The sequence below is a fragment of the Kogia breviceps genome, chromosome 4 (genome assembly GCF_026419965.1).
Source record: "Kogia breviceps isolate mKogBre1 chromosome 4, mKogBre1 haplotype 1, whole genome shotgun sequence".
NCBI lineage: Eukaryota > Metazoa > Chordata > Mammalia > Artiodactyla > Physeteridae > Kogia > Kogia breviceps.
Genome location: NC_081313.1, coordinates 124,612,530 through 124,632,693, shown reverse-complemented (window position 1 = coordinate 124,632,693; position 20,164 = coordinate 124,612,530). Strand labels below are relative to the sequence as shown.

The window sequence follows — 20,164 nt, the reverse complement described above, 5'->3', positions numbered from 1 at the left end:
TATAACAAGTGCTATTAAAAATAAACTGCACGATATGATAGCACCCAGAATTAGGGGCTATTTTAAATATAGTGTCAAGAAAGATCTTTCTGCAAAGGTAACATTGGAGGTGAGATGGCATTAATGAAGAGGAGCCGGGCATTAAAGACTTGCGGAAAGAACATTCCAGGCATGGAGAACTGCAACTGCAGAAGATTTGTGATAGGAACTAGAGTCTCCTGTTTAAGGGGCAAAAAGAAGAGAAGTGTGGCTGGAGCATAAGGAAAAAGCAGGAGCGTAAGGAAAAGCTGCTGATTTTCACTCAAAAATCATTTCTGGAGAAACTGCAGAAGCATGGGGATAGGGATCCAAGCAATCAACTTGGGGCCATCACTGTCTCCCGCTTCACCAGTGAAACCAACAGCAGCATACTAGGTCACAGATGTTGGCAGGGTGATGGACAGATCAAAAGCCCAGATGGGAGGTGATGACAACAAGTGTAAGCATTTACTACTCCACCTCCTCCTCCTCCAAACCCCAAGGGCTGGTGGGTCACAGCCTACAGAGAACAATTCTTCCTGATGCTGACAATTTCTGAGAGCTTACAGATGGATTCCTGACATGGTGAAGTGGCAGCAAACTGGAGTTAACACTGGTTCTAGAACCTTCAGCTCTGAGCCTTACCCTTTGTCCTCTTCTAACACTTACCAGGAGAGGCAGAGGCTGAAGCTTGGCTTCAATATTTTCTAACTCAGTTTAGCAGAAAAAAATTTACTACAGAAAGATTAAAATTAAAAAGCACACAAATATTATAATAGGATAAGAAAAGATACAAGGCAAAAGTGAATAAGAAGAGAGCAGAAGCAAAAATATTAATACTTAATATATAGAATTCAGTCCCAAATGCATCATAAGTAACAAAGAAGGACATTACATAAAGTAAAAGGAAGAAAAGAACAAGAAGGTATAATAATCATAAGCATACATTCAATAAATACAGGCTCTAAATATGTGAAACAATAACCAATAGAATTAAATAAATCAATAACTGGTGTTAGAGTTTTTAGCACACACTTCTCAGAAGCTGATATATCAAAGGAAACAATTAAGGTGCTTAAGTCATTAGATTTTAATAGAAAACTACATCCAAGAAACAGAAAATAAACATTTTTTCAGAAGATATAAAACATTTATAAAATTAGAATATTTATAAGGCCACAAAGAAAGTCTTAGGAAATTCGAAAGGATCAGTGTCATATGGCCCATGTTTTTTGACCACAATTCAATAAAACTGTTAATTTAAAATGGAAAAAAATACCACATATTTGTAAATCAAATAATGTATTACTAAATAAATTTGGGAGGGAGGAAAATTAAGAAATATTTGGCAAAGAATGACAAATGAAAACACTTCAAGTACAAATCTGAGATAGATGATCACTGATACCTTCAAATACACTTGTCATGAAATTTAGAAAGTTAAAATTTAAAGACTAAGTATTGCTCAATTCACTGTAAAATGAGCAGCAGAGCAAACAAATGGGAATGAATGACATAAAGAACATAAACTACAGAGAAAATTAATAAAAAAGCTAATGTTGTAGTTTTCTAGTAAAACTGATAAAAAAAGAAAAAAGAGAAGATGGTAATTTAAAAATATATATAATGATACTGGAAATAACTGAACACAGAAATAATACAATGAAAGCATATTGTGAGTATCCATATGCTAATGCATTTGAAAACCAAAATGGAGACATGGCTACAAAAAAAGTAGAAAATACCTCTGCTGGTGTACTAAGCAAGAGGAAAGTTGAACATATCAATAAGTATATTAAATAATTGATATATTGGTCTGAGATATTCTCTCCCCAAAATGCCCCATTTGTAATAGACTTAAAATACATTTTTCTAAAACACTGAATTTAAGGAGTATGTACTGGAGACATAGTTGGGGTTTTTTTTTTTTAGCATATAATAGTCTCAGCCTGTTGATTGGGATGTTAAAACCATGTACATTTAATATAATTATCGATAGGATTGTATTTACATATGCTGTGTTTTTTTAACATCTTTATTGGAGTATAACTGTTTTACAATGGTGTGTTAGTTTCTGATTTAAAACAAAGTGAATCAGTTATACATATACATATGTTCCCATATCTCTTCCCTCTTGCGTCTCCCTCCCTCCCACCCTCCCTATCCCACCCCTCTAGGTGGTCACAAAGCACCGAGCTGATCTTCCGGTACTATGCGGCTGCTTCCCACTAGCTATCTATTTTACATTTGGTAGTGTATATATGTCCATGCCACTCTCTCACTTCGTCACAGCTTACCCTTCCCCCTCCCCATATCCTCAAGTCCATACTCTAGTAGGTCTGTGTTTTATTCCCATCCTACCCCTAGTCACTTCATGACATTTTTTTTCCTTAGATTCCATATATATGTGTTAGCAGATGGTATTTGTTTTTCTCCTTCTGACTCACTTCACTCTGTATGACAGACTCCAGGTCTATCCACCTCATTACAAATAACTCAGTTTCATTTCTTTTTATGGCAGAGTAATATTCCATTGTATATATGTGCCACATCTTCTTTATCCATTCATCTGTTGATGGACACTTAGGTTGCTTCCATGTCCTGCCTATTGTAAATAGAGCTGCAATGAACCTTTTGGTACATGACTCTATTTGAATTATGGCTTTCTCAGGGTATATGCCCAGTAGTGGGATTGCTGGGTCATATGGGAGTTCTATTTGTAGTTTTTTAAGGAAACTCCATACTGTTCTCCATAGTGGCTGTATCAATTTACATTCCCACCAGCAGTGCAAGAGTGTTCCCTTTTCTCCACACCATCTCCAGCATTTATTGTTTCTAGATTTTTTGATCATGGCCATTCTGAACAGTGTGAGATGACTTCTCATTGTAGGTTTGATTTGCATTTCTCTAATGATTGATGATGTTGAACATTCTTTCATGTGTTTGTTGGCGATCTGTATACCTTCTTTGGAGAAATGTCTATTTAGGTCTTCTGCCCATTTTTGGATTGGATTGTTTGTTCTTTTGTTATTGAGCTGCATGAGTTGCTTATAAATTTTGGAGATTAATCCTTTGTCAGCTGCTTCATTTGCAACTATTTTCTCCCATTCTGAGGGTTGTCTTTTGGTCTTGTTTATGGTATCCTTTGCTGTGTAAAAGCTTTTAAGTTTCATTAGTTCCCATTTGTTTGTTTTTATTTCCATTTCTCTAGGTCAAAAAGGATCTTGCTGTGATTTATGTCATAGAGTGTTCTGCCTATGTTTTCCTCTAAGAGTTTGATAGTGTCTGGCCTCACATTTAGGTCTTTAACCCATTTTGAGTTTATTTTTGTGTATGGTGTTAGGGAGTGTTCTAACTTCATACTTTTACATGTACCTGTCCAGTTTTCCCAGCACCACTTATTGAAGAGTCTGTCTTTTCTCCACCATATATTCTTGCCTCCTTTATCAAATATAAGGTGACCATATGTGTGTAGGTTTATCTCTGGGCTTTCTATCCTGTTCCATTGATCTATATTTCTGTTTTTGTGCCAGTACCATACTGTCTTGATTACTGTAGCTTTGTAGTATAGTCTGAAGTCAGGGAGCCTGATTCCTCCAGCTCCATTTTTCGTTCTCAAGATTGCTTTGGCTATTTGGGGTCCTTTGTGTTTCCATACAAATTGTGAAATTTTTTCTTCTAGTTCTGTAAAAAATGCCAGTGGTAGTTTGATGGGGATTGCACTGAATCTGTAGATTGCTTTGGGTAGTAGAGTTATTTTCACAATGTTGATTCTTCCAATCCAAGAACATGGTATATCTCTCCATCTATTTGTATCATCTTTAATTTCTTTCATCAGTGTCTTATAATTTTCTGTATACAGATCTTTTGTCTCCTTAGGTAGGTTTATTCCTACATATTTTATTCTTTTTGTTGCAATGGTAAATGGGAGTATTTTCTTAATTTCACTCTCAGATTTTTCATCATTAGTGTATAAGAATGCCAGGGATTTCTTTGCATTAATTTTGTATCCTGCTACTTTACCACATTCATTGATTAGCTCTAGTAGTTTTCTGGTAGCATCCTTAGGATTCTCTATGTACAGTATCATGTCATGTGCAAACAGTGACAGCTTTACTTCTTTTCCAATTTGGATTCCTTTTATTTCTTTTTCTTCTCTGATTGCTGTGGCTAGAACTTCCATAACTAAGTTGAATAAGAGTGGTGAGACTGGGCAACCTTGTCTTGTTCCTGATCTTAGTGGAAATGGTTTCAGTTTTTCACCAGTGAGAACAATTCTGGCTGTGGGTTTGTCATATATGGCCTTTATTATGTTGAGGAAAGTTCCCTCTATGCCTAGTTTCTGCAGGGCTTTTATCATGAATGGGTGTTGAATTTTGTCAAAAGCTTTCTCTGCATCTATGCTGTGTTTCTATTTGTTTTTAATATACTCTTGTTCTTTTTACTTCTCTATTCTTCCACTATTGCCTTCTTTTTGGGTTAAATATTATTAGGGCATCTTTTTTATTTTCCTGTTGATTTTATGCATTTATTATACATGTCATTTTCTGATCGGTTACTCTAGTGATTACAATAAGCATCCTCATTTATCACAATCTACTACCAATTAATACTTAATTCTAGTAAAATATAGAAACTTTGTCCCAATTGTAGCTCTATTTTCTCTGTCTCCTTTCATACTGTAACTATCATAAATGTTATATTTGTACACCCAATAAAACAGCATTATAATCATTGCTATATACAATATTATATCTTTAAAAGAAGCTAGGTGAAAATAAGGGACATATATTTATAGAGTACTTCATGTTAACCCCTATTTTTACCTTTTCTGGTGCTTTTTATTTCTATCTCTAATTCCAAGTTACCATCTGGTGGTCATTCCTTTAAACTAAAAAACTTTATTATTACTTATAAGACAGATCTGTTAGCAACAAATTCTCTCATATTTCATTGATATGGAAACATCTTCATTTTGCCTTAATTTTATAGGGTAATTTTTATAGATATAGAATATTGGTTAACATTTTTTTTCTTTCAGCTTTTGAGCATCTCTTTCCATTGCCTTTTGACCTTCATTATTTTAAATGAGAAGCCAGTCATATATAATGTGTCATTTTTCTTTTGCTACTTTTAAAACTTTCTCTTGATCTCAACATTTTGATCATGATGAGCCTAAGTGTAGATCTCTTTGATTTGTCCCATTTAGCATTTGTTGAAATTCTTGAATATAAAGATTCATTCTTTCATCAAATTTGATACATTTCAGGCCATTATTCCTTCAAATAGTTTTTCTGCCCAGTCTCTCTCTTCTATTTCTGGAATTCCTATTTCACATGTACTGGCATTCTTGATGTCTCAAGGACTCTGCGACTCTGCATTTTTTGTCATTATTATTTCCTTCTGTACTTCTTTTGTTAAACTTTATTAATCTTTCTTCAAGTTTACTAATTCTTCTTTTTTTATACAACCTCAAAGCTGCTTTTGAGCCTTTCTACTGATTTTTTAAAACTTGAGTTATTGTGCCCTTCATCTCCAGAATTTTCATTTGGTTTTATATATATATATATATATATATATATATATATATATACACACACACACATATATACACACACATATACAAGTGTTTATGAGGGTGTTATATATAACTTTTCACTGAAAATCTCTATTCATTGTTATTACGTTTTCCTTTAACTCTTCAAATATTGTTTTCTTTAGTGCTGGACACCTTATAAATAGCTACTTTAAGTCTCTGTCTGTCAAACTAACATCTGGAACCACTCAGACAGTTTGCATTAACATTTTTTCATGCCAACTATGGTTCATATATTCTATTTACTTTGCCTATTTCATAATTTTTGTTGAAAACTGGACATTATGGATAATATAGTTTAGCAACTCAATTTATGATTTTATTCCAAAGATTATTTTCGCTGTTTTATTGTTTGCTTCTTTGGTTGAGCTAAATCTCTGATCTCTTGTTCTCCCATAGTGTGCAGCTGTTGAAGTGTACTCTAAGAAAATGTTTATTCAGTCATACCTTGGTATCCATTGGGGGAGTGGTTCCAAGACCCCCATGGATACCAAAATCCATAGACACTAAAGTCCCTTATATAAACTATGCATATCCTCCTGTATACTTTAAATTATCTCTAGATTACTTACAATACCTAACACAATTTAAGTGCTATGTAAATAGTTGTAAGTACAATATAAATACTATGTAAATAGTGGCCAGCATGGGGCAAATGCAAGATGTGCTTTTTGGAACTTTCTAGAGTTTGTTTGTTTTTAATATTTTTGGTCTGTGACTGCTTGAATCCATGAATGTGGAACCCATAGACATGAGGGATGACTGTAGTTTTTTGTTTCTTTTAAGCCTGACTTTTTAGGTTTTTTCTCCCTGGATCTGTGTAACTTAGCAGTAGGCCAATGATTAGCACTTTGAGGTGCTCAAACACCTCAAGCCAGTAAGGTGCCTATCCTCCACAGATGGACCTGTGTATATAGGAGAGGGTATTCAAAATTCAGGCTACTTTTACGTCTACCCTAGCATTTGCTTCCCACTGGGATTTTCTTGTGTCTTCTAGGTGGTTGCACGCATCCCTGTGATTGTCCAGGACTTTGTGAATTGCTTAGTTCCTTTTTGTCTCTGCTGCCCTGTTATGAAGACACAGCCAGAAATATGCTTACTGCTATAACCTAAGATCATTCTCCTCACTGGAGTAACCAAAAATATCTCTGGATATGTCAGTTGCTCACTACTCAAAATTAAATAAACCCCTTTCAACATTTGCAGTGCAGTTGCTGATCCACATAGTGTGCTATGCTTTGGTAGACCCTCCAAATCAACCAAGCCATGGGAGTGAGATGGGACTATCATTAAGCAAGAACATCATAGAATCCCATTGTTATTACCCAGAGTTCAACAGTTTTTCAAGCATAACTGATTGTCAAATTAACATAGGCTGCTGGTCAATTTCCAGAATGCTAAAATGGTTGTTTTACCCAATTTTGTGTAGCCTTATAGTTGTTCTTCAGGGAGGGAATTAGCTGACCTCCTTATTCAGCAATAGTCTGAAGTGCCACCCCTCAGGGTAATTTTATGTTGATTCCCAAACCAGATAAGAATAATTAGCAAGGGGAAAGTATAGACTCATTTTACTTACAAAAATAGTTCCAAATTTTCTAAATAATAACTATGCAAATTCAACAGTGTATTAAAAATGCATTATGATTAAGTATGATTTACCCTAAGAAAATAATAACTATTTAACATTTAGCATGGTTATCAAAAAATGTATTACGTTAATATACTGAAAGAGAAAAATTGTAAAATTATTTCCATAGTTGCAGAGAAGGCATGTGATAATGATCAAAACATATTCAGAAGAATAGAAACAGAAAGGAACTTCCTAAACTTACTAAAGTTTATAGAAAAAACACCTATGGTAAACATACTTAATGGAGAAACTTTAGCTATATTGCATTTAATATAGGCAGAGAAAGGGCACATTGAAGTTCATTATCATTGCTACTGTTGAACTACTGTATTGAACTCTAGATCCTCACCAATGATATAAGGAAAGAAAAAGAAATAAGTGACAAGATTGAAAAGGAAGTTATAAAGCTTCTATTATTTGCAGGTGATGTGATCAACTTCCAAGAAAAATACAACAGAATTAACAGATAAATTATAAGAATTAACAAGATATCATAAAGGTTTTTAACAGAAGATAAACCTATAGAAATCAACAGAATTTGTCTATGCTGACAATAATCAGATATAAATACCATGAACAACAAAATACCATTCAAAAGAGCAATAAAATTACAAATTTTCTAGGTATTGGCAAAGAATACCTGTGGAGAATATTTTATAGATTTAATAAGATATATAAAACTTATATAAATTAATAAGATGTTCTATGCTTTTGACTTGGGCAAGTTACTATTGTAAAAAGTCAATTTTACCCAAATTAATTTATAAATTCTCTGTAGCCTTAACCACACTGAGTTCCCAAACTCAAGTTGGATTTTTTATAAACTTAGTAAATTTTTTATTTCAAATATATATGTGGAAAAATATATATCTGTGCACAGGTAAGTCAACTTTGAAAAAGTGAGCTAAGAAAGGGGACTTGCCTTATTAGTTATTAAAGAAATGAACAATATGAACACAAAAGGGAACTTAGAAACACATACATGCACACCTATGAATTTAATATCCTACAAAGTTGGAAACTTAAATCAATGAGAAACATTGAATGAATGAATTGATCAATTAAAAAACAAAAGTTTCTACATAGGCCAAAGATGTTAGTGACTAGAAATTATGGAGGATTTCAGAAAACTTGGGTGGTAGGAATGGAAATCATGAAAAGGAGTCAAATTGGAATACACGTTGGATGCAAAACCAAGACTTGTTGATGGATTGTATATCAGAGTCATAAGGTTAAAGAATGACATACATAGTAATGAAGAATAAATTGATGATGCAAGTGAGAGAGGATGTCTATAGGAGGAAACTTCTTGAACAAAGCATCTTATTCTGAGAGTAAGAAGCAGGATTAATTTTTTTTTTTTTTTTTTTTTTGTGTGTGTGTGTGTGTGTGTGGTATGCGGGCCTCTCACTGCCGTGGCCTCTCCTGTTGCAGAGCACAGGCTCCGGATGCACAGGCCCAGCGGCCATGGCTCACGGACCCAGCCATTCCACGGCACGTGGCATCCTCCCGGACCAGGGCACAAACCTGCATCCCCCGCATCAGCAGGCAGACTCTCAACCACTGCGCCACCAGGGAAGCCCAATTTTCTTTTTTAAGCATCTTGATTAGAGTGTAATTGCTTTACAATGGTGTGTTAGTTTCTGCTTTACAACAAAGTGAATCAGCTATACATATACATATATCCCCATATCTCCTTCCTCTTGCGTCTCCCTCCCACCTTCCCTATCCCACCCCTCTAGGTGGTCACAAAGCACCGAGCTGATCTCCCTGTGCTATGCGGCTGCTTCCCACTAGCTATCTATTTTACATTTGGTAGTATATATAAGTCCATGCCACTCTCTCACTTCATCCCAGCTTACCCTTCCCCCTCCCTGTGTCCTCAAGTCCATTCTCTATGTCTGCATCTTTATTCCTGTCCTGCCCCTAGGTTCATCAGATCCATTTTTTTCTTAGATTCCATATATATGTGTTAGCATACAGTATTTGTTTTTCTCTTTCTGACTTACTTCACTCTGTATGACAGACTCTAGGTCCATCCACCTCACTACAAATAACTCAGTTTCGTTTCTTTTTATGGCTGAGTAATATTCCATTGTGTATATGTGCCACATCTTTATCCATTCAGCTGTCGATGGACACTTAGGTTGCTTCCATGTCCCGGCTATTGTAAAGAGAGCTGCAATGAACACTGTGGTACATGACTCTTTTTGAATTATGGTTTTCTCAGGGTATACGCCCAGTATTGGGATAGCTGCGTCATATGGTAGTTCTATTTTTAGTTTTTTAAGGAACCACCATACTGTTCTCCATAGTGGCTGTATCAATTTACATTCCTACCAACAGTGCAAGAGGATACAAGATGAAAAGACAACCCTCAGAATGGGAGAAAATATTTGCAAATGAAGCAACTGACAAAGGATTAATCTCCAAAATTTACAAGCAGTTCACGCAGCTCAATATCAAAAAAACAAACAATCCAATCCAAAAATGGGCAGAACACCAAATAGACATTTCTCCAAAGAAGATATACGGATTGCCAACAACACATGAAAGAATGCTCAGCATCACTAATCATTAGATAAATGCAAATCAAAACTACAATGAGGTATCAACTCACACCAGTCAGAATGGCCATCATCAAAAAATCTACAAACAATAAATGCTGGAGAAGGTGTGGAGAAAAGGGTAATTTTTGATGGGAAAAATCTAAGCAGAGAAAGTAGATTGTTTTCTTTTACAGTTAAGAGGAAAATAACAATAATAAAAATATACTATAATTGCATTAATCTATTCACACACAGACAAGTAAACATCTAGACAGAAATTACTTTAAGGCAAACAGCCAAATATTAACTGCCTTAATTTATAAGTAAATAATTTCCTAGGTAGCAAAACATGTAACCATAGGAACTTTACCTAGAGGTCAAAATTATAATTCAGGCACAAAATGGTAACAGAGAAGTATAATGTCTTAATATTCTACAATTTTATTTCTTAAAAATCCTATTTCATTAAAATTCAGTGAATGTGTGTCTACATATGAAAACGTACCACTAGTAATGTTTTAAAATAGTAGTTTTAAAAATGATGTGGGTGTGTTTGTATGTGTGTGTGTGTGTGTGTGTGTGTGTGTGTGTGTGTGTGTGTGTGAGTGCATATTTGGGGGATTTTTGTTTGTCACTTTCTTGTATTTTATATTTTTAAACACCAATGATATATCAGTTTTTCATGAAGAAAAAAGAGGAGGAGGAAGAGAATTGATTTTATAGAGTAATCCTCTCTCTAAATGTCACAAAGAAAGGCAGATTTGAAAAGTACCAGTAAAGTTTTCTGACCCTCACAGACTTGGGGGAACATAGAAGCAGCTCCCTTTTGCTCAAAGAGTTTGTAGTTATTGACCAATTGTGTGGTGACTATGTTATTGTTTTAAAAGTGAGACTGGTTGAGCCCAGGCAAAGACTTCGGTTGATTCGGCCTACTGCGGAGGCTGAGGTGCTCAGACAGTCCTGAGAAACACTGACAAGGAGGATGGTAGCTTGGATAGACCAGGGATATTAATGTAACTTAGGTGTGCCTTCCCTGAGTGATCATTTTAGTTATGTGTCAGAGGCAGGAGAGGAGGAAGAGAAAGAAGATATTGGAGAAGAAGCTACAAAGGAGACCTGGAATAATATGAGTAGTTGTTAGAATACCTGGCAATAGCCCCAGCTTTGTCAATAACTTATAGTAAGATGTTGTAGACAGAGATTTCACCAAGTCTGGGCCTAGAACTTTTATTTTTTTGTATAAATAAGAATTTTTGTATAATAAAAAATTATTTATAAAGGGAAATGGTTATGTGTTGGGTCGCATCTGTATAGTTTCTTTCATTTTATTTAATTTAAAAAATTTTACCACAGAACAGTTTTCTCCAACAAATATTAACCTGAATCCCAATTTGCAAAATAGATGTAAACAAGCAAGTCTACTTGAATTAGGGGAAATCTCCAAGTATTAGAAAATATGTTCAGTCGGAAGAAAAAGAGGAAAAGAGAAAGGAAATAAAATGAGTCAAATGTCTGCTAACACATGTTAAACATTGTAGCTGGCTTTTAAAACTTAGTTTCTCATTTGATCCACATTCCATTTCACAGGTGAAAAAATTGAGACCCTGATATACATAAATTGTCCAAATCCTGAGACTTGAACTTAGTTCTACAGTCCCGTGAAGTCTCTTGTTGGAGCTAAGACAGGACAGTAGAAATGAGACATGTCCATGGAAGGCAGACATCACACTGGCTTACGCCACCTCTTAGCATCTGTCAGTGCCCCAAATGTTTTCTGAGTTGGGTCATGGGTTGGGCCTATGGACAAGCAGTACCAGATATTTAGCCTACCCCTGGACTACCATGTTCCCTCCCTTCTAAGTAGCCGGCCTCACAACAGGTATGATCTAGTAATTAAGAAATAAAGAGATCTGAACAGAGTTGAACATAATCTCCAAAGCAAGTATGACAAGTTGACTCCAAATAGTCTCACCTTTGCTGGGGCAGTAGTCCTGGTGGCTCTTGCTAAATGCCTGGCCCTTCTCTGGGATTTTGCTTCTTTTTCTCTGGAAGATAGCAAAGAATAGAATAGCTCAGACATGCTTGACCAATTTTAGGTTTAACATCATACACGGTAAACTTAATTTTGGCTATTCTTCTCAGCTTAATCTAGCTTGTCAGAAGTGGAGGTATGTCTGGAAATGACCACAGGTACTGTAAATCTCTCCTCAGTACTGAAATATATCTCAAATGTGGTTCTATTAAAGGCAAGAATCTTTACTGTTAACTGTATAACAGATTACCCACCTTAAACACTTCCATCACCCAGGTGGTCACCAACTCTAAAAGCCATTTATATCATTTTTGGAATGCTCTCTCTGAAAGACCATATTAAGATTGATCCAAAATCTACCCACCTGTCTTGGTCTGAGGTTCCAATCTCTAAGGACCCAGAGAGCAAATTCAGCAATTTAAAGATAACTTTAATGCCTCATACAGTCTCCTCCTTTCCAGGTTAAGAAGCCAAGAATATCCCAACATAATTTACATAAGTAAAGATAATAATTGCGTGAGTGACTTCAAAGTGATAAATAACCTGCCTTGTATATCTAAAGGCATTTAATTTTTATTTTAAATTATTTTTCAATAAATTTATTCGATTTATAGTTTCAGTCTCCTAATAAAACATCCTATGTAACAAGGAGGAAACTCTAGTAAATATTACACCTACTGGTTTACATTCAGCTTTCAAGAGACAAGAAGGGATTGTTCATCTTGCCCTGGAAGTCCTCCCTCGCTAAATTTTGCCCTGCCTTCCTTCATCTTCCTACAGTGTCTTCATTAGTAGCAGCACATGTGATCAGAGCTTCGTTATCCCAATATTAATGACTATGTCAGTTAAATCCCTTGACACATTACCAACTTGGCATTTTAAAAGCTGATTATAACATAATTCTCTTCAGTGGGTACGTTTTGTATTGGCTTGGTACCAGAGTTGAAGTTTTGATGGTGGTCAGAAACCAAGAATGAATTCCCTGTTCAAAAACAAATTCGGTCCCTTTGATTTGAGGACTTGCAACTGATAACTCAAGCCTTTACCACCTATGGAGTGTCACTGGAGAGAAGGAAATAGTTAAGAAGCATTGCAAAGATGTCAGTATACCTCCGGGATATTAATTCTTTCTGAGTTGCAAGGAGTTGGAAGCCACAGTCAATCCTAGAGTCCATCTCATGCTAGCATAATCCTAGATGTCTGAAGACATTGGCAGCCCACAGAGTCAGGGTGTATCCTGATTCTCCTGGTTGGCTCTCACAAGAAGAGTCTGGCATCATTCTCAGGGGTACAACATAGTCAGGTCTTACCAGGCTCAAGAATTCTTTTCTCCCAGGGTCAGAAAACTCAACTTGGAAGTACATTCTCAAAAAACTATTAAGTGCTGCATCAGGTATTGATACCAGACCCTCTGGGATATTTTGGAATACCATGAGTGATTATTAAAATCTTTCCGAGTGGGAGGCATTTATCCTTTACTTGATGATAGGTATCACAGTGATCTGCTAAGCATTTTTATTTACCCACTTAGATTTAGAAAAATATATTTGACAGAAAATAAAAACAAGGCATTTAGTAGTTCAGAGAATAACTGGTAACTCAAAACACTTGAAGGAAAGATTAAACTTTACTCACAATATCATTTTGCATGTGGCACATTTGTTGATGAACACTATTCCATCAGGGCTTTGAAAAAGATTTTTATCTTGGGAACAGAACAGTTTTCCATTTTTCATCAGTGCCCTATATTCACTGCATGTTTCCTTAGGAAAATATGAAAAAAGTGTTTACAGAAACCTCATCGAAGCAAGACTTTACTTTCTAAGAACAATATTATATCATGACCACCACCCCCTTTGTATGGAGGATGTTCACTCAGTTGATACAGATAATACAAATAAAAGTAATGAATCTGGATTGTCTGTTGGAGATTGAAAATTCACCTAAAAGCACTCATCTAAAATCATTAGTGAAATGGAAAGAACAAGGGACTTGGAGTCAAAAGATCTGAGCTTATCTTCCAGGGTTCTCATTTACAAGCCCAATAGCCATAGCAAATGAACTTCTCAAAGGCTCACTTACCCTATCTGTAAAAACAGAGGATATAAGTATATGTGTTTCATAAGTTTTATGTGGATTAAATATCATAAGCATGTAAATCCCTCAGAGTGCCTGATACATAACAGATATTCAATAATTAGATTCTCTACCTCTACTCTTCCTCCTGCTTTATTATTATAGTTGTTGCTATTGCCATTATTATTATTGGAATATGCTAAGATGATGCATATAAAATACCTAGCACACAGTAGTTCAATAATATTTGCCATTAAAAGGTATAGGAAAATGTTGCAATATATTTGATGAAGGCCTGCTATATGTCACTCACTTTTTTTCTAGGAGCTTAATATTAATGGTGCATTTGCACTACCTAGTAAAGTACTGATTTAAAATGTTATAGTACCTATTAGTTTAGGAAATCCACTGGTCCTTTAAAGCCTTTGTAATCTATGTTTTCTTTTTTTGTTTTTTGGTTTTTTGTTTTGTTTTGACTTTGAAAAAAACAAAGCATAAAGATCCTTGTACCAGAAAAAATAAATAAATCAATCAAGCCTTTGCTCCAACTCTGATATATGCAACCTCTTCCAAAGGACAGATTATAGAATTCTATTCAGACTCCTATATCTTTATAATAATCATTCAGTTAATCAACAAACACTTATTATGAGGATCCTATACTTTTCTGGGTGTCATGGATACAGCAATAAATAAGGCAGGAAGGATCCTTGCCTAAATGGTGCTTACCATCTAATAGATAATGATGTAACTAACCTAGAATCCTATAGACGGGAGGCAGTTGGTAGCACTTGCAGAATGAATGATTAATGGTGAAGAAGAATAAATAATTTCAGAGACCAGCCCTAGGAAATTTCGCTAAGGGTGACCTACTAAAACATCTCTAAGATTATTATCACCATCCAGTGATCTTACCTGAGTAGCAGAGCAATAATTTCTGGCAACAGACTGACAACTGGGCCTCTTGAGATCCGTGTCTGGTCTTTGATTCTATAGTATCTTATGCCAGTATTGCAAGTTACTGCTTAGCTGGCTGGATATAACTGATTCTATAAAGTCTAGATAAAAGCACTGTCATGGAATCAGAGAACAGCCTGGTGTCTCTGTAATAGAAATATATCCCTTGTGAGGTAGGTCTTAAAGAAAGTGCTGAAAACAAAGATTCATGATAACAACAGAATGAAGCTTTAAATAGTTTTTAGTGGTCAACTGAAAAAGAACATTATCAATCAAGATAATTGCTGAATTGGACTTCTCCTATGTCATAATTAGAAAAATACCTAAATCCTAGAAAGACACACATTTTTTTTATATGAATGGACAACTGAGTCCCAGAGAACAGGTAAGAAATTTGTTCAGTTTGTAATTAGTAAAGATGGAACTTGATGCTGTTTTTCTAAGTTATGAGGTTATCTAGTATATTCTCTTGGGAAATAGGAGAAGGCCATAAAAATTGAAATCACGAGTTGTCTTTTTCTCTGGGAAAAATGAAATAGCCTCCCAATGACCATAATAGAGAGGGCTGAAATAGCAACAGGTCTGGACCATAAAGGAATCCTGAGTTGGTAAGATGACTTCTCAGCAACCGATTACTTGCAATCTAACTTCCAGTCTTTGGCTCATTTTTGTTTTGTTTTGTTTGTTATAGTTGCTCTTTGTGTTTTCTCCACTTGTCTCAGAGAAACTGGAGCCCTGTAGGGCCAAGCTCTTTCTGTTTTCCTTCACTGGCTGTGATATCGCCCAGTGTTTTCAATTTTTCCTCCCCAGGCATCATCATAAACCCCCCAGGAGCTGGCATCACCCCTGCTCTGTGTTAGAGCATTAACAAGGTTACCATGGCTTTGTAATAACCCTTCTGGGATGACAAATTTAAGCATATGGTAAAGATCCTTGCAGATTACTCCAGTGCTTTTCTGTGCTATTCTGGCTCATGTTTGTAACATTCAACATGTTTTTATGGTACTAGAAAGAACTTGAGCTACTGAACTTGGAAAATAAAATTTGCAGCACTATAAGAAAGACTAAATTAATAGTTTTCATTTCTGACAAAATATCCAAAGACTATGATCAGAAATATTTCCAGATAAATAATTACGTTTTATATTCTTTTTGCTTATGCCAACATGAGAGGTGGCTAAATTTCTGTTTTAAAAATGTTTTTCAGTGAAATAGAGTTCAATAGTATGAGAAATATCAGTGCAAATTTTGAAATACCCACCAAAACTACTACCCATTATCATAGACACTGAAAAAAGAAAATTATGGCTTCATGCTCAGTAAGATTTACACAATACCCTTATTTTTCCAGTATGAAATATCCAAATGAGCATGCTCTTCGATTCTTAAAAATCCAGGCTTTCTTTCTACCCTACCATCCCACTCTACTTATGCAATAGAAATTTCTGAACCTCTCTTTAATCAGCAAACTTAAATGAAATAACAGAGACTATAATGGAATTCTCTAGAGTATTCCTTTAAGTTTCTTTTTTTAAAAAAAATGTAACAGTAAAATACAGCAAGAGTATTTTAACCACATTTATAAGAGTTTTGGTGTAGAAAAGAATCTTTTTACTATTTTATTCTTTCAATGTTCATGGTCTTCGAGAAACATAGCAAATATCTGCTACATAAGTAGAAATATTTTCAATCTGAAATAATGGCACAGTTGTGTGTGTGTGTGTGTGTGTGTGTGTAATTGGCTCTTTCAACGTGCCTTTCAAATAGATTAAAAAATGTTTAATTTCTATAGAAAATTATTCCTTCATTTCTCAATCAAAAGATCCCTGAGGGCTTCCCTGGTGGTGCAGTGGTTGAGAGTCTGCCTGCCGATGCAAGGGACGCGGGTTCGTGCCCCGGTCTGGGAGGATCCCACATGCCACGGAGTGGCTGCGCCTGTGAGCCATGGCTGCTGAGCCTGTGCTCCGCAACGGGAGAGGCCACAGCAGTGAGAGGCCCGCGTACCGCAAAAAAAAAAAAAAAAAAGATCCGTAAGAGTTGGTACAGACCCTTCCAGAGTCAGGGCCTCTGCCATCACAGGTGCTTCTACCTGGTCTGCTGTGAGTTACAAGTAACTTCATGATTCACTCCCACCTCACCTTTAGATCCATGTTCTAATGCTATCTTCTCAGAGAGAACTTACCTATCTCAAGAAGAACTGATACCATCTCCATCCCCAGAAATTCCTGTCTTCCATCCTGCTTTATTTTTCTTCTAGCACTAATCATTATTTAATGTAGTATATATTTTACTTATTTACTTATTAACTTGTTTGTTTTCTTCCACTAAAATGTAAGCTCCATGATGGCAGGGTTCTTTTTTGTTTTTATATCCCTGGCATCTCAAACAGGATCTGACATATAATAAATGCTCAGTAAATATGTATTGAATGAAATATATACACTGACTATATACAAGATACAGACAGCCCCTTTTTGCATAATGATCATAAGAAAACTTATTTCAGCTTCCTATGTGTATCATGACTTTTCAGCTGTTAAACAACAAAAGTAATTCACTAGTGTGTTTGTTTATGGAATTTTAAAGCACTCCTTTAGTGTGGTAGATTGCCTCTTGCAGATATCCATTATCATTAATACATTGACTGGTGTATGTGTGTGATTCAAGTCTTGATTCATAAAGACCTGTTTCTGTGTTTTTAACAAAAGCTATTAGTACCCATGAGTATAATATATCTGTATTAGAATATGAAGGTGTTGGCCACAGAACATTTTTCTTTAGGGATCTTGGAATGAATTCAATGAAGAGCCAAAGCAGGACTAACCTGATTTTCACCTTCACTGGCAGCATCTGGGACAAAAGTACAGAAACCAAAGTTAAGGGAATGTAAAACATTTAATGAGTAAAACAAACAATTTACTGAGTGTAGTATCTTGCTTATTTTAATAGCAGTATATTTTAAAACCACAAATTGATTTGAACACATTAAAATTTACCATGGCAAATGAAGTGAGGGCACTGCACCAGGCAGTATATACAGTCACAAAGATCTCTCGCTCATAAAGTTCCAATTACTTCGAAAAATAATACTTACTCATATGCTTTCTGACCCCCTCAAAATATCTAATTTCTAAAAGATCCTTTCAGAACAAAGTATTGCAGACCTCTTTTAAAATTATAACATAGTACACCTATCAAATATATCCATTATAGTTTTAAGGTATAGTGTAGCATAAAGTTTATATAATATATGTACATAAAATTAAATTTTCTGAATTCTGGTAGCTCTGCCTCCTCATTATAGCCACAAAAATTAGAGAGCTGCTAAATAGTAAGATTAATTAAAATCACAGACTAATATACTCTCTCATTAACAGACTTTTTTTTGTACCTATACACAATTTTTAGGAAAGTGGGCATCATTTGTGTATAATGGTCTCCTCACTCTCCATCTCTGAGGTTTCCTTTTAAAATACATAAATGCTTCACAGCAGGTTAAGTCTAGGCAATCTTGTGTTCCCTTCAAATTCAAAGAGCAAAAGCAAAAACCTACTTCCTAGCTCCCATAGAAGTCCCTTACCAATTAGATGAAATATTTTCAATCCATTTAGGATTTGAAAACACAAAAATAAAATTTGCTAGAAAGCACTACTGCTTTAAAATAAAAACAGATGGCTGAATTTGATTTTTTAATGTTTTATTTACAAAAATAGTATTAAAATATACATATTAAGTACATCTAAGTTTAAAATATCTGTTATACACATAATTCATATCAGCATCAATTCATAGGCTTAATATCCTATATATGTATAATATATAAAATTCATATTGTTATGAACTTTTATGTTTGGTGAGGGGAATATGGAGAAGAATCTATTAGCTTTTCAGAATTAATGTTGAATTAATGGAAGGATTTCTGATGGATAACAATTCAGATATCTCAAACTACTTGTCATTTCTAAAGATAACATAGTTATAAAACCACATATGTAATTCTTCAAAACTCTATGTCTGGCAAGGTAATTCAGGGAAATATATATATATATATATATATATATATATATATATATATATACACACACACACACACTGAAGAGGGAAGGAGAGAGACAAGTCCCTGCCCAGAGCTTTGGGATGTGTGGCAAGAGGCTTAGACTACAGGTAAATTGCTCACCTTGTATAAGGCAAAGAGCCAGGGTCAGAAGCAATGGCACTGTAGCTATCTTCATGCTGAAGATGATGTAAGTTGGTTACACATCTGCTCCTTGCATTGCTCACCAGCTGGTGCTCTAAGACTGAACCTGTGGAGATGCAGCTCACTTTTATAGTATACTGTGGGTGACACCCACAACAACAGCCAAACTGTAAAACCAGTTGTTCAAGGCCATGCTAAACTTAATATACCATATCAATTTAGTTTCCATCTTTTAGGATCCTGTCAAGGTGGCAGATTTGAACAGATACTATTTCTAAAGTAGTTCTAATGTGTCTTCATGATACCTCCCCTAGAATGCAACAGATTATGTCCAAGGACCCTACTCAAAGTTTAATACTCAACAATCCTATATCAGAACAGAATTCCTCACCAACACCAGACATATTTCCTCATAGACAAACATGTTTCTAACCCAGCTCCCTTCATAAGTGGGAGGGGAGGGAAAAAGGAGACAGATGGGTTGTCCTATAAGCCAAGTAAAGATTTAAAGATTTCTACATCTGAAGAAAGCTGCTTTTAGCAAGAGCACCTAGGATTCCTTTTGCTTCCATCTGCATCTTTTCTAAAGTGTCTCAATTCAGTGTCACAGACGCATATATAAGTTAGATTTGATGGGATCAAAGCCCTTTTAAATATTGTTCCAGAAAACTGATCTAAGGCTATCCAACGCTGAGATCGTGTCAATATTCTGAATCCCATCAAAGCTAGAATATTTCCCCTTTTTTTCATGAATTAATTTCTTTCCTATAAAATATAATCATTGGTCTCAAGGTCTGTGCTATAACCTTTATTTCTTTCCAGTGGTTTAGTGAAGTTAGTGACCATAGAAAACAAGTTCAAATTGCATTACTATCACAGGTTAGAAAATTGACTGTCTTAGCTTAATGGAAAAAGAATAGGACAGGGAGTCAGAAATTTTGTTTCTATTTCTGTCTTTGCAACTACACAGTGTAATGGAAATGAACCTGGCTTTGGTGCATAATAGATCTGGGTTCAAATCTTGACTCACAAGTTACTAGCTATGTTGTCTTGGGCAAGTCACTTATTTGCTTTCAGCCTCAGTTTCCTAATATGTAAAATAGAGATA

At 35.3% G+C, this 20,164-nt stretch overlaps 1 protein-coding gene across 1 annotated transcript in view; it reads right to left on the bottom strand.

Moving 5' to 3' along the window:
• SPINK5 (serine peptidase inhibitor Kazal type 5) overlaps positions 1-19,090 on the bottom strand; it is a 68,122-nt gene extending 49,032 nt beyond the window's left edge. Inside the window, exons 1-4 of the mRNA XM_059063008.2 lie at positions 19,036-19,090; positions 17,683-17,708; positions 13,461-13,588; positions 11,766-11,838 (exon numbers count right to left, since the gene is read on the bottom strand). Of these exons, the coding sequence (XP_058918991.2) occupies positions 11,766-11,838; positions 13,461-13,588; positions 17,683-17,708; positions 19,036-19,090 (282 nt within the window). The remainder of the gene's footprint in view (positions 1-11,765; positions 11,839-13,460; positions 13,589-17,682; positions 17,709-19,035) is intronic.
• Positions 19,091-20,164: the final 1,074 nt, after the last annotated feature.